The sequence below is a fragment of the Grampus griseus genome (assembly GCF_964374135.1).
Source record: "Grampus griseus genome assembly, chromosome: X".
In the NCBI taxonomy this organism is placed as follows: domain Eukaryota; kingdom Metazoa; phylum Chordata; class Mammalia; order Artiodactyla; family Delphinidae; genus Grampus; species Grampus griseus.
This window is the reverse complement of record NC_138999.1, coordinates 114,959,488-114,973,999: the sequence shown is the minus strand read 5'-3', so window position 1 is coordinate 114,973,999 and position 14,512 is coordinate 114,959,488. Positions and strand designations below refer to the sequence as shown.

At 43.9% G+C, this 14,512-nt stretch overlaps 1 protein-coding gene across 1 annotated transcript; it reads left to right on the top strand.

The window, feature by feature from the left end:
- Positions 1-13,134: 13,134 nt before the first annotated feature.
- PLAC1 (placenta enriched 1) lies at positions 13,135-13,686 on the top strand (the record flags this gene model as incomplete). Its single annotated transcript, XM_082681693.1, has 1 exon — positions 13,135-13,686. One exon carries the CDS (start codon positions 13,135-13,137, stop codon positions 13,684-13,686), a length of 552 nt encoding a protein of 183 aa, XP_082537819.1.
- Between the last annotated feature and the right edge of the window lie 826 nt (positions 13,687-14,512).

Here is a 14,512-nt window from a genome sequence, read left to right as displayed (position 1 = left end):
CCCCAGTTCAATCTTAGGTCTATCTCCAATGCCCAGGCATTTAAAAAACTCAGAATGTGGTTTAGACATCAGCATGAACATAGATTAGGAGCTTCTAACTGTGCTATGAGCCCTGTTTAATTGAGTTTCTGCACAGTTTGAGTTTCTGTATTCAAGAATCATGATTTTAGGGAATTCCCTGGCAGTCCAGTGGTTAAGACCCAGGGCTTTCACTGCTGTGGTTGCCGGTTCGATCCCTGCTCAGGGAACTAAGATCCCTGCACGGTGCGGGGATTGTTGTTATTATTGTTGTTGTTGTTACTTTCCTTATTTTATAAATGAGGAAAGCAATGCTTAGAAATTGACATGCCCAGGGTTACCCAGCATGTAAAAACAGAGTACAGTTTTATTCCAGGTCTCTCTGACACATCAAAGCCACTCAGCCACTAGACTATCCTGCCTTAAGCCCTTCATGGCCTTATTTTGAAGAGTCTTTCCTCAGACTTTCTTCTCACCCTTTTTCTGTCCCTATAAACCTCACCCATTTCTGTCCTGTAAGGTGAGCTAAGTCACTGTCTCCTCCGTAATCTCCTCCCCAAGACCACTTATTATCCCCAATATCCAATTAGCCTAGAAATCCCAAGGGCGTGTCCATATCGGGGGAGTCATAACCAGAAGATTACTGGCACCAAATTTCTAGTCACCCTTATAGGCTTGTGGAATCTTAAGAAGAGAAAGTAAGAACATAAATTCTTGTATTTAGAAATAACAAATGCTACTTAAAACTTGATTTTTTTGAAAAATAAAATGCCTCCCAGGTTGACAATCTCCCACCAGCAAGATCTCTCAAAGGAAGGGAAAAATCCTCCTTCCTGAAAATCAGTTTATTTTATAAATGATGATAAGGTGGCCCTTTTGAAAGTGTTGCTTAATTAGAGACTCAGAATTTAAACATACATTCCTAGTGAGGGATGTGCCCCAAATGACCTTGAAAGGACAATCCTTCATAGTTCTTTAATCAGTTCCTTCCCCCTCGTTCTGTAGCACAAACGCCAGGGCAGCTGCCATTTTGGGCCGAGAGTTTCTCTTTCCATTTTCCAAGGAAGCGAAGAACAAGAATTGTCTCCCTTATCTCCCAATCCCCTGTACGGGGTCATGCCCTTGAGGACTTATTCTATTTCAGCCTCTACCTCTAGGCAGTCAGAAAAAATGACTCTGAACCCCCTGGAGAATAAGCACCTGCTTCAGTGACTGTCCCAATGTGAACACGCTAATCCCCGGGTTTAGGAGAGGTTTGCCTTCCACACAAAATGGTCAGGCCCTTCTGATGGGTCAGCCCTGCTGGGTTTCATAGCCCAGTCTTGATTTCTAACAGGTGAGGGCCACAGTTGTTCAACTCTTATTATGAGCCAGTGCACGGCTCAAACACTATAAGATTCTTCATGAGGAGTCTGGGGGCATGCCAGATGGTATTATCGGGGGAAATCAGCTCAGTTCCTTTCTCCAACATCCCGAGCTAGTGGCTTTGACCAGGAACCAGGGCACCCCAGCCCCGCTGATTTCTTTATACTCACCACGTGAGCTTCTTTTAAAGTGAGTACTGAAATGTTTGTGAAAACCCAACTTTGTCAGGTCACCGGGGCAACCCAGTAGTTGCCCAATAGTTGTTTAGAACATGGAACTAATGTGAAGTTCTTTTCGGATGTCTGCTCCCTCCCGCCTCCTGTCCGAGCCCTGCATGGAGCTTCACAACATCCAGGCCTGGTAAAAGAAACTCAGCATTCCTTTTAAAGACATGATGAAATCAGAAAGAGACACAATCTCTGTCCTTGGGGTGGAATTAGGAACATGTGATTCCCCACTTCTGTAACGAATGTAAGAGTTTGAGAATATGTGGTCCCCTTTTTCCAGTCATAGAGGTTTTAGGGGCGAGCTTGCAGGCCATTCTTCATAATTTGGGGTTGCCATATTTGGCGGCGTTGTACAGAAACCATACACACTTCCCTTGTCAAAACAGATGGGGAAGGCCTGAATATACAGCATGTCCTGAGGTGCGCTATGCTCTGCGTCTGCATGCAGCTCATGGAATAAATGTATTCCATCGAAATCAGGAATGACTGCTTGCTCTTAAGAAGTCTAAGATACAAGGAGTGATCAGTGATCTAGAATTATCTTCTCTGAGTGCATCTGAATTTCTGCCTCTCACTTATTGCCTTGTTCTCTCCATTCTTCCTGCTTAAAAAGCTACGAATTTCCTTACCTTGCCATCGTCCTAGACTCTGATCCCCATAAACAATCTATGCCTCTTTTTTTAATGTCCTCTCCATTAAACACCTTCCCTATGTTACTTTCCTAGCGTTGGCAGATACTAGAAAGAAAAGTATGGAAGCTCCTTGAGAACGACAGATGCTTCCAATCCTATCTTTGCCACTTTAGCTTTGTGTCTTTAGTGAGTTTCCTAATCTATCTGATCCTCAATTTCTTCTTCTGGAAAACGTGGCTATTACTACGAGTACCTCCCACACAGGGTCGCTGTGAGGATTCAGTGAGATACTGCAAGTAAAGCCGCTTAGCCCAACGTCTCAATAAATGTTTGTTTCCTTCCTTCCTTCTTAAGAGGAATTTCAGTTTCTACACCAGACAGCTGCCTCTGATGAGCAGCCTTGTCTAATGGGCGGACTCGGTTTCTGTCTTCGTTCCCATAACTTAGGAGTAGAAAGAAAACTTTAAAAAGTGACAGGGGAAGCACAAATGACACTCTCAGCTGCTGTCTAACTGGGTCTGCCCTCTCCAGCCCGTGAATACTCGTTCTTCCTCTTGTCTTTTTCAAATCTTGGGCTACTCTGGAAGGTTCCGTCCCTGCCCCTCACTGCCATTTGCCACCTTAGAGCTACTCTCAGCTTTTTCAGCTGTGGGAAGTCACTCCCAGAGCCCCCTCTGTACTTTTGGTTTGCTCAGCTCCCCGGGCTGAGCTTGAGAGTCAATTCTGCCCCTCTCCTAAATAACCTGGCCGCCAGCACTAATGCAGACTTCACCATGTATCTTGGAGCGGTAGTCCATAGGTCAAACCACTTCAGGACTTTCCCTTCCTTTCCACAATGACGTGCTCACCATAATATCTTACAATTCTGTATCTGGTGTAAAGGGGGAGAGAAGCCAGGCAGACTAATGGGAAGGCCTGAGGCCCAAAGTCTCTCCACCCTCCTGGGCCCCCATTTCCACAGCTTTAACATGTGATGTCTGTCTTTGAGGACCTTCCAGGATTGCTGAAAGGATCAAGGGAGATAACAGGAGAGAACACACTCTATGGGAGGGGTGTCTGTGTACAAAGAATAGATATCCAAATTAAAGAAAAAAATTGAGATTTATTGCCATACGTGACTTATATATGTTGAAACAAACTTTCAAAAATCCTGGGATTCTGCAATTGCTTAGAACATGGCAAAGAAGCATAAACAGAGAAGAAAAGTTGTTCCTACCGGTCCTTTCTAGGTTAAATAGAGAATATTTACACTTTTGAGCACTTGCCCCATAACTGTGATGCTAGTTCCAAGAAGCAGAGCCCCAGCCTTTTCATTCAGTGCAGGAAGTTTGTAAAGAGAATTCCCAGTGCGGGGCTTTCAGAGATCATGCTGCTTGGAAAGGCCGTGTCAGCCCCCATCACTCAGAGCTGGACAGTAAGCCCCATTCTGAGTATTTATGTCTATATTGTGACTCACCCTCCCTTCTCCCCTGGCACCTTGCCCTTGTCATTGCCATGAATATCAGTAAGCGCCAATCACAACAAAAACCTGGCTTAGGGCTCAGGTCCCTGTGAGGCAATATTGTATAGTGTCGCATATGTCAAGAAGACCTATATACAGAGCTGCGTGGTGTGTGTGTGTGTGTTCTCTCCTGCCTGTGTTCATAATATATGCGCTCATTATGACCACATTATGATACACAATTATGACCACATTATGAATTGTGATAATATATTATGAACCCATGCATGGGAACACACGCACAGCATTCAGTGATAGAGCCTTCAAGACTCTCTAATGTAGCCTCCCACATAGGACAGGAATTCCCTCTCCAGCCATCCTGACGAGTGACCACCCAGACGCTACCAGAAGGCCTGCAGAGAACCGAAGATGCTTAGTTCTACAGCGGACTTCTCCGTTCATTTTTGGACAACTTTTAAAGTGAGGAAAATCGTCCTGATGTTACATTATAATCTCCCTCCCTAACTCCATTCTCCTGCAGGCGTCCAGTACCAGCACCAGCACCCCTTTAGACAGGCTCCCTTCTTTCTAACTTCCTGTCTCCATTCCTGGTTAGTCATCATCTTCGTAATCCCAAATGGATTTAATGTTGTAGCAAGACAGTCAGAACATTCATCGTTTCAAGCTCTTATCTCGGGAAGGAGACATGTGTGTCTGTTCAAGTTGTTGGAAAAACATATTTATTAGTTTCCTAGGGCTGCTGTACAAAGGACCACAAACTGGGTGGTTATTCTGAGAATAACAGAAATGTATTCTCTCACAGTTCTGGAAGCTAGAAGTCCAAGATCAAAGTGTCAGCAGAGACATCTCTGTCTCTGACGGCTCTAGGAGAGGATCCTTCTTTGCCTCTTCTAGTTTCTGGTGTTTGCTGAGAATCCTTAGCATTCTTTGGCCTGGAAATGCATCACCCCAGTCACATGGTTGTCTTCTCCCTGTGACTGCACATCGTTTTCCCTCTGTGTCCAAATTTCTCCTTTTAGTAAGGGCATCAGTCATATTGGATTAGAGCCCACCCAAATGACCTCATTTTAATTTGATTACCTCTGTAAAGACCCTATTTCCAAATAAGGTTACATTCTGAGGTACTGGGAGTTAGGAACTCAACATATGAATTTGAGGGGGCACAATTTTATATATATATATATACACACACACACACACACACATATATATATGTGTGTATATATATATACATATATATATATATCCAAATGATGTAAGTTCAGAGGCTCGACCCTTGAATACAATTTCAGAAAAGAGTCCTTTATTCTTTGTTAAGGTGAAAATAGATTGCCAGGGAGGAGAGGCCCTCCTCTTTTTGTTGTTAATATGTATTTTAATAGTATTATATATCACATATGTATATATTATCAGATATAATAATAGGTCAGCCTTTTATATTTATTTTTAACATTATTTATATGCTATATATTTACTTTTTTTTGTTTTGTTTTGCGATACGCGGGCCTCTCACTGTTGTGGCCCCTCCCGCTGCGGAGCACAGGCTCCGGACGCGCAGGCTCAGCCGCCATGGCTCACGAGCCCAGCCGCTCCACGGCACGTGGGATCTTCCCGGACCGGGGCACGAACCCGCGTCCCCTGCATTGGCAGGCGGACTCTCAACCACTGCGCCACCAGGGAAGCCCTATATATTTACTTTTCAACATATATACATTATAATAGGCAGATGACGAGCTCATGTTCAACCTATTATGTATCATTTTAACAAAATACTAATTGCGTGGAGAAGGTACCACGCCGATGCTCTGCCCCAAGTATTTTGATATTGCTGAGATAAGGACCTATCACACCCAAAGTCAAACTTTTGTTATATGAAAGGTACAGATGGCAGAAACGGAGAGTGATATCCGCCAGTGAAATACAATAGCATACGTGGAGATGGGGTCAACTTCAAAGCATTTTGGGGAGCACTCAGGCTGGGGGATGTTGAAACAAAACCTGGAGTTGGCCTGGATCTCTCTCAGTCTGGAGTTGGCAGAGTGGATTGGGCAAGCCTGGCCCGGGGTGAGCCAAGGGTCAATTTGCACTGGGGGAGACTTACCCCATCTTGCGTCTGATTTCCCGGGAGCCTCTGGCGTTTTCTGATTTGTGCCTCTGTGCTTGGAACTGGTAGTGGACGTGTAGATGTGCTCTCAGGAGGAACAGACATCCAGCCCGCAGTCTGGTTCCTCCTTGTAGCCAAGGGAATCCATCCACGGGCGACTTCAGGGGGCTGTATCCACTTGCCTCAGTCAGCCCAGTGATTCCAGCAAGCCCCTTCTAGGCACCCATGACTCTTCAGTACCTTGTGGACCTGAGACTTCCTGTTCTCATGATGCTGTGTCTCTCAGTTGCCTGGACTTGGGCCGCATGGGCTTAGGAATTTCTTCTCTCCTCCCACGTAAAGCCAGACCAGAGGAGAGTTGCACCTTGTCTGCTGTCTAGAGGTTGACTTCGTTCAGTTACCTGAGACCATAAGAGTTGGGGTAGCCTGTGAATCTACTGCTAAATCCAGGTGTGCTGACACTGGTTGTGTTTGGTTGCTTGATAGAAGGAAGGAGGATAGTGACCAGGGTTGGGGAGTTAGCGCAAGGAGGACTAGCTCCATCTGGAGTGACTGGCTAGGAGCTAATCAAGAGGGCAGTGGGTACCATTAGGCTGGGCCGACATACAGCCCTTGGCATCAGTGAGGTCAGTAGGCAGGCAGGTGGGTGAGTGGGCAGGACCCTTGACAGGGGCCCTACACTTTCTACCAAGAAAATTTTCACTGCTACCGCAGGTCTTCAACTGGGAGTTTAGGGAAGGAGTGGAGGAGAGATTTAGCCAGTAACTAGATTCAGGCCCTCAGGGACTGGACAAGAACAGTGGAAGGTGGCAATTTCTAGTGGTTCCTTCATCCTTCTGGTCAATAAATATTTACTGAGTACTTACCATGTACCAGACACTATGGTAGATCAGGACACAGCTCCCTAAGGAATTTACAGTCCAAGGATTAAGGGATGGGGAAAAATAGTAAGGATCAGGGCAACAGCAGGAAATAGATTTGGGCTTTCCTTTCTTCTTAGTGTGTGTATCTATCTATTCGTCCATCTGTCCATCTGTGTGTGTGTGTGTGTGTGTGTGTGAGAGAGAGAGAGAGAGAGAGAGAGAGAGAGAGAGAGAGAGAGAATGATTTGCTCTTCCCACAATGTCCTGGCCACAGAACAATGCCTCTTTACCTATTGCAATATGCAGGCAAGCCTCCCAAATTGTAAGTTCCCTAACAACGACCAACAGCCTTCCTATCAAAGGAACCTTTTCTCCCCCTCAGGAGCCAAGATATGCTGAATGGCCTCAGTCCGGGTGTACACCGACGCACCAAGTGGCCACATTCTGGGTGGGGCATACACAAGGTAGCTTTGGGCTTGGGAGAGCCACAGATGGGTCAAGTCAGGTAGAAATCAGCCAAACAGGCTGTAAAGTCAACTGTGGCTTGATTTGGACTTAAGCCATCCTTCAGCTGTGACTGTATACATGCACCTCACTTTAAGAAAACCTGTACCCCAAAATCCCAATTTTGAAAGGGAGAGAAGAATGTGCCTGACCGTTTTCGAAAGCCGTCTTGAGCCCTCATTTATTGACACAGGTGTGTCAAAGCCCTTGAAGGAGTGTCTGATTCAGACCTCTGCCTTCTGATGGTAACACCCGGAAATCATCTCGGGCGAAGGGGCCTTCCTCTGGTTTGGGCAGCCCTCCGGAGACGACTAATGGGTTAAAAAGGAGGCTGTGCTGCTGCAGATTTGCAAGCTCTGCACAGACACAAACTTACCTTGTCTTTTAAAATGAGAAGGGACTCTGGGGCTTTGTGGCAAAGGGTGTCACTTTCTGAAAAATCAAACTCAAATAAATTATTAAATTAAAACATAAACTGGATTAGGGGCACACATTGGGGATTTTCCTTACATTTTATGGAAATTATGAAATGCATCCCTTCGTTCAACTTTAAAACTTAAACTAATTCAGCTTCTCTGCACGAAAAGGAAGGAGTTCCCATGACCTGATATCTGCCATTTCCACTAAAGTACAGCTTTCTGTATTTATTTGGAAATACTTATGTTCAGTCAGGGGATGGTTTACCCTTGTTGCGTAGCCTGATTATGGTTTGATTTCACATCAGACTCCTCACCTTTTAGTAACCAAATTAATGACCCAGCGAAAACTTCTCTCTCTTACAAGGAGCTTGGATTCTTATTTATTTCGCAACCTTTATTTGTGCAGGAGATGAACCATGACATTTAAACTATGCTTGATAGCTTAACAGATTATAAGAACAAAACCAGATGGCCCAAACAAAAATAATGCTTTGATTGCTTTCAAATTCAATGTCAAAAATTAAAAACAGCTTTCAAAAAGCCTTACCCTTTTTTTTTTCCTGAAATGACTTTGGATCATATATATGTATATAGACTTTTCCCCTCCCCCGCAAAACTAAAAGTATATAAACCAGAAATTTAACAGTGATTATTCTGAGATCGGAGAATGTTTTCTTCTTTTTTCTTTTCTATATCTCCCAATTTTTCTACAGTTTTTTCCTACAATTTTTCTACTGAAAAGCAGGAAAAACAGAAAAAAACACCTTTAATGATTACTTTTTAGTTTAATTTGAATGAAATCTTTCCTAGAGTTGAGTCAAGGTGTTTTCCTCAGTTGAGAGAATGGACTTTGTTAAGCATTAGCAGTTCATAATTCTTCTTCCTTGACAAACGATGAATAACGTGTGGTTACTTTAACACCGTGTTTCACTATGTTGGAAAACGAAACCGGGCCCAGATTTCTTTAGAATGAATGTAAATTCTACAAAAGCAGTAATTTAATTTTCTAACTCACTTTAATGTCCCTTCGACATCATTAGTATAATCACAATCCTCACTTTCTTTGAGAGCAGCGAACCAACTAATTCTTTAAAACTGGGCCTCGATTTTAAAAGGCTCCCAAACCTTGAGATAGTTGGCTGGGCAAAGTCAACATGTGACTATTTGAATTTCTAAACTAAAGGGTCCACAGAGTGTTAGGATTCTTTCTTCTGTTCTTATTTTGTAAAGGAATCTTTATTCCAACTCAGATTCATTTTTCTTCAAATCAGCTGCAAGAGAGTGAACAAACTTTGCTGCAAATCAATGCCCTGACAGTTATATTTCCCTGAGATAATTGCGTACTGCTTTGGAGTTTCCTTTTCCCCTCTGTTTCCTTTTGTTTTGACAACAAGATTCTGGGAAAACAATATACAAATGATAACTATGCTGTCATGAGTATACTGAATTTTAAAAATAAATAACTGTCGACCCCAAAAGCTTCCAGGAGCCTATGGAGTGAATTCTTTTTCCAAACTGTTCTCAAACCAGATGTGGAAATGTTTAGCTAATCCCCTCCCCATTCCCCACGCAAAGAGTTCATATGTGTCTCTAACGACATCAGAGGAGATGAAGAGGCAACAATCTGTCTGCTTTCAAGGAGATTTGTGTTACACGTCTCAACTCACTCACCAACATCACAAAACTAATTTACTTCTCTCTTAAAAAGTCTCTTTTTTTTCCTGAGATTAAAAATGCTCTGTGTTTAGACCAATATTCAATCTCTTTCTTGTAAGACATTAAGAAATAGAGTTCATATTCCCAGAATGAAACGTTTCATGTTTTGTTTTTTTTTTAAAACGTAAAGAATGTATTAAGAATTAGGCTTATTAGGGAATTATTTTTTAAGGGAAAGGAGGAAAACTTTAAAAAAAACTAATGGAAAATGTATATGCATAAACCACATTTAGAAAAACAGAAAGCTACTGTACTCTGTAGCTGCAAGGAAAGCAAACATTTTGCATCCAGGTGTCATTAGCAGCTCTGGTTTCGCTGGCTTCCCTATAGCTCAGTTCAGGACTGTAGGTACCAATAGCCCTGCTTGGCTATACAAAGGCATTGAAGTTATGAGCTTTGCAAGGATAATTTGCAATCAGGCCAAAATGGGGCTATGGTAATGCAAACCCTGAGACCTGCTTTCTAACAGCCCAGCTGCCTCTGGGAAGCCCGACAGTAGTCCCAGGGTGAGCGCTCCCTTCTCTGCAGTTATTTCTTCCCCAGTCCTCAACTCCCTCAGCTCCAGGATGCTGGGCTCAGCCCCAACTATGGCTAAAAATACCTCCAGTTTGGCGCAGACTGCACAACCCTCTCTTCTGGCGCCCCCTTCCCATCTCTAGCCCCTCAGCCCTCTTTCTCAGAGCCAACCCTCTCCCTCCCCATCCAAGTCCAAGGTCCTATTCTGCCAACACATCTCAGCTGGATGTTAGAAAAGCCAGCTGATTTGATGAGTTTACACTGTGTTGTGAATGACTTATAACCATCCCTCAACACACACCCACACACACACACCCACACACACCCTCTACCTTTCCCTGGGAATTCAGGCAGCAGGGAAGGGAGGCTGCCCAGTTCTGACAACCTGTGCTCAGCAAAAGGGAGCAACTCCCCAAGAGTGGCATTGAGCTAGGAGTTAGCAAGCTCATTAGAAAGTGCATTCTGCTCTCCCCTGATCTCCCAACTCCTCCCTCCCACCTTAGAGATGCAGTCTTAAACCTGGGTCCCACTGACTTCATTTTTCAGTTTTCTCTGAGCTCAAAGGTATGTTGTCACACACACTTACTGCTCCAATCTTGTGGCAATCTCTCCCTGGCTACGAGAAAATCAGAGGAAACCGATTCTGTACTGAGTTTGGAGATTTGTGCTAAATAAACCCCCAAACTCAGTGATGTTACTAAAGCCCTTCCTTCAAGACTGATTCAGGGCTTCCCTGGTGGCGCAGTGGTTAAGAATCTGTCTGCCAACGTAGGGGACACGGGTTCGAGCCCTGGTCTGATCCCATCATGCCGCGGAGCAACTAAGCCCGTGAGGCACAACTACTGAGTCTGCGTGTCTAGAGCCTGTGCTCCGCAATAAGAGAAGCCACCGCAATGAGAGGCCCGCGCACCGCAATGAAGAGTAGCCCCCGCTCGCCACAACTAGAGAAAGCCCACGCACAGAAACGAAAACCCAACACAGCCAAAACTAACTAAATAAATCAATAAATTTATATATATATATATAAAAAAGACTGATTCAGTGCAATGTAATTCAAAAAGTGGGTGTGAGAGTGGGAGTGAGGTAGTCTAAAATGATTCGTTGGGTGACAACTGTAATGTTTCTCAGAGAATTTGGGCTTTTTATCATTCTCTTTGGATGAACCATGAGAAGGAGGAGGAGAGACAATAGGAAAGATGACCGAGGGATGGAGAGGAAGTACATGGCTAACTCCCTGCACAGGAGCACACCCTTAAACTTGGTGTCAGTTCTGGGGTTTGAACAACAAAACTGGAGTGGAAGGATTGTTTCCCTGACCTATTCCAGGAACTACTTAAAGGGGAGGTTTTTGTTCAGGGCAAATAGGTCCAGGCTGTGAGATCATGTGAAGGAAGGAGGAAAGAGGGAGAGAGAGGGAGAGAAAGGCACTCCTAAAGCAAGCTCAGGGCAAGGTGGTCTTCCTGAGACCAAGGCAATAGTGCAGCAGCGATGGAGTGATGATCTCAGCTTCCAGAAGGAACCTCAGCAAATATGCATCATTCCAGAGCAAGCGGTTTGTTTATTTAACTGTTGAGTCATTATCCAAGACCAGCTGGCATCCGAATTAATTCGGGTTTTGTTGCTGTTGTCGTCATCATCGTATTTTGTTTGGTTGGTTTTTTGGAGGGGTAAGAGGGCTGGGTTTTTCGGTTTGTTGCTGCTGCTGCTGTTTTTCTGTTATTTTTTTTTTTTTTTTTTTTTTTTTTTTTTTTTTTGCTTCGTGAAAAACAAAAAAGCAGTCCTAAGAGAGCCATTTCAGAACAAAGAGGCAAGGAAGGAGCCGGGGAGACCTCTTAGGCTTCTCTTTACACCTCAACATCCCCAAGAGAACGAGGAGTCAGTAAGGAGAGAGGGAGAGACAGGGGTACCAACCAGATCAAGTGCTGATGTGAAAACAAAGCACTTCATCCAGGCCACTGCACCTGGCTAGTGGGCTCCTCCGCCATGGTTTCCATTAAAGAGTGCAGCAAAGTCATCAGTATCAAAGGAAGAGAAAGAGCTACATTTTTGCAACTGAGGAAGACGGGAGGAAAGAACTGTCTTGGGATGCTTTTTATTTAGCACAGTGCTGGGCACATAGTAGACGCTCAATAAATATTAGTCAAAGAATGAATTCATTTACACAAGGATTACTTAATTCAGCAGGGGACAAGAGTAAAACCCTGCATAGACATTTCCTTTGAAATTTTAGGCACTTTTCTATTTGATTTATTTCATTTTCACTTTTAAAATGAAAACTGAGTTGAACAATATTTGATGATATTCCTGTTCCTTCTTCCTTTGTGTGTACCCCTTCTGAAACTGTTTTAGACACTTGTTCTTAGCATGACTCTTTTTTCCTCCATACTGCTCTGCCTGTCACTCTGCAATCTTGCTATTTTGCGAGGTCATGATGGCTGTTGGTCATAATGGCTTACGATGCTACTGCTGGCATTTATGAAGCATTCATTTGATCATTTTAAGTGAGCCACTTGGCAAAATTTCAATATCTGGATGTTGGGAATAAACCACAATTTCTTGGTAGGTTTTCATTTAATTAAATCTGTTGATAACCAAAAGAAGAAGGCAATAGAGAAGGGTTCATTAGTATGGTCTATGGGAGGACACTGGGGCCTTCAGGAGGAAAGTGCTGTCAGCTTGAATTAGACTGTTATCTCCTGTCACCTTATTTAATGTTTGGCATGAAAACTGTTTTGTTTTCTTTTTGGCTGGGGTTGCACACAAAGGAATGCTACTCCAGATCGGCGTAGACTCTCATTCTGTATGTGACGGATTTGTGTTTTATACCAAAACAATATGGTAAAGTCACTTAAAGAAGCCATTGTAGTCATCTAGAAACACATGAGTTCCAACAATGACATCAAAATTCAGTTCTCTTTCACAGGGATCTTTTCCTTTGCTTTTTATTCTTTTTTTTTCAGTTTTATTGAGGTATAATTGACAAGTAAACTTGGAAGGGATTTAAAGCATACAGCGTGCTGATTTGACATACGTTTACACTGTGAAAAAATTTCCCCCATCAGGTTAATTAACACATCCCTCACTTCACATGTTTACCTTTTTTCTTTTTAGTGAGAACATTTAAGTTCTACTCTCTTAGCTTCTTTTTTTTAATGCTTTAGGAATGGTCTTTTGTTTTTAAAAAATGATCGTGTTTGAACTTTCAATAGGAAATAAGACGATTTTCCTTTTGTGTTTCTTTGTGCTCTAGAACTCCTCACCAGACAGTTTCCTGTTTCCTGAGAGTCATTACCTGATCCGCTACCGGGATGAAAGTTTTCAACTTGATAGGAGGGCTAGTCTTCCTCACCTCTGTGTTTTTGGCCTGTTCGGGAGAAAATCCGATAACTGTACTGTGCTCCATAGACTGGTTCATGGTCACCGTACACCCCTACATGTTGAACAATGACGTATATGTGCACTTTCATGAGTTACACTTGGGACTGGGTTGCCCTGCCAACCATGTTCAGCCCTATGCCTACCAGTTCACCTACCGTGTCGCGGAATGTGGCATCACGGCCAAGGCAGTCTCTCAGGACGTGGTTCTCTACAGAACCGAGCTGCACTATGCTCCCAAGCATACGTCGTCTAAGTACGTGATCCCAGTGTCCTGCACTGCCCCCCAACGTTCCCCGTGGTTCACGATGCCCTGCTCCAGGGAAGTAGCCAGCGAGGGAGCCATCACAACCCGGGATGGTGAGACATGCTATGAGGTGTTCACCTCGTCACAGTCCAGCCAAAGGCCCAACCGTGATTGTCCGCCTTGTGTCTTCAACGAGGAAGGGCAGACGCAGGGCCCACATCACCAAGCAGAGGCTTAGGAGGCCCATCCATGCAGTCTTCTTCCTCTGTTAATACTTCTGAGAAATGGTGTCTCCGTCTGGATGATCAGATTGCGTCCATGTGATCCTTAGGTTTGGGGTCTCCAGTTGACGCTCTTCCTACAATTGGTATATAATATTTACTAATATCAGACAAATATGTGCTCTTGTGGCCTTCTTATGCGTGCTTTTCAAAAAGAGCAGCCCATGGTAATTCCATGAACAAAGCTGTTTTCTATTTTTGTACCTTTTTTTCCCCCCTTTTTTGGCCGTGCCACCCGGCATGTGGGATCTTAGTTCCCCGACCAGGGATCGAACCCACGCCCCCTGCAGTGGAAGCTCGGAGTCTTAACCACTGGACTGCCAGGGAAGTCCTGATGGCATAAAAATATCAGTTGGGTGTTTTTATTTCATAAACACACACATAGCTTTTACTATGGGCCAGACACTCTTCTAAGTGCTTTACCAACATTAGTGTCTGGTCCCTTCTCTAGGATGACTTCTCTCTCCTTTAAGGTCCCCCAGCTGAATCCCTCCGTCTGTCTACCCATATCCCTGAGACTCTACACTACTCAACTTAGCACTTAGCCACATAATTTCTTAGTTTGATCCATCACTTTTCTGTATCACTTTTTGTCCACGGAAGGCAGAATTTGCACTAGTGATTTATAATCCACCAGTTGTTCTAGGAATCACTCAACTCACATCCCACCAACTAGATGGTAAGCTCCTGAGGCCAGGGGCTAGGTCTTATACTTAGCCATAGACTGATAGCACTCTGCAAAGAGTTTTGTCCCCTGACTTATGTGATCAGAAAATTTTCACC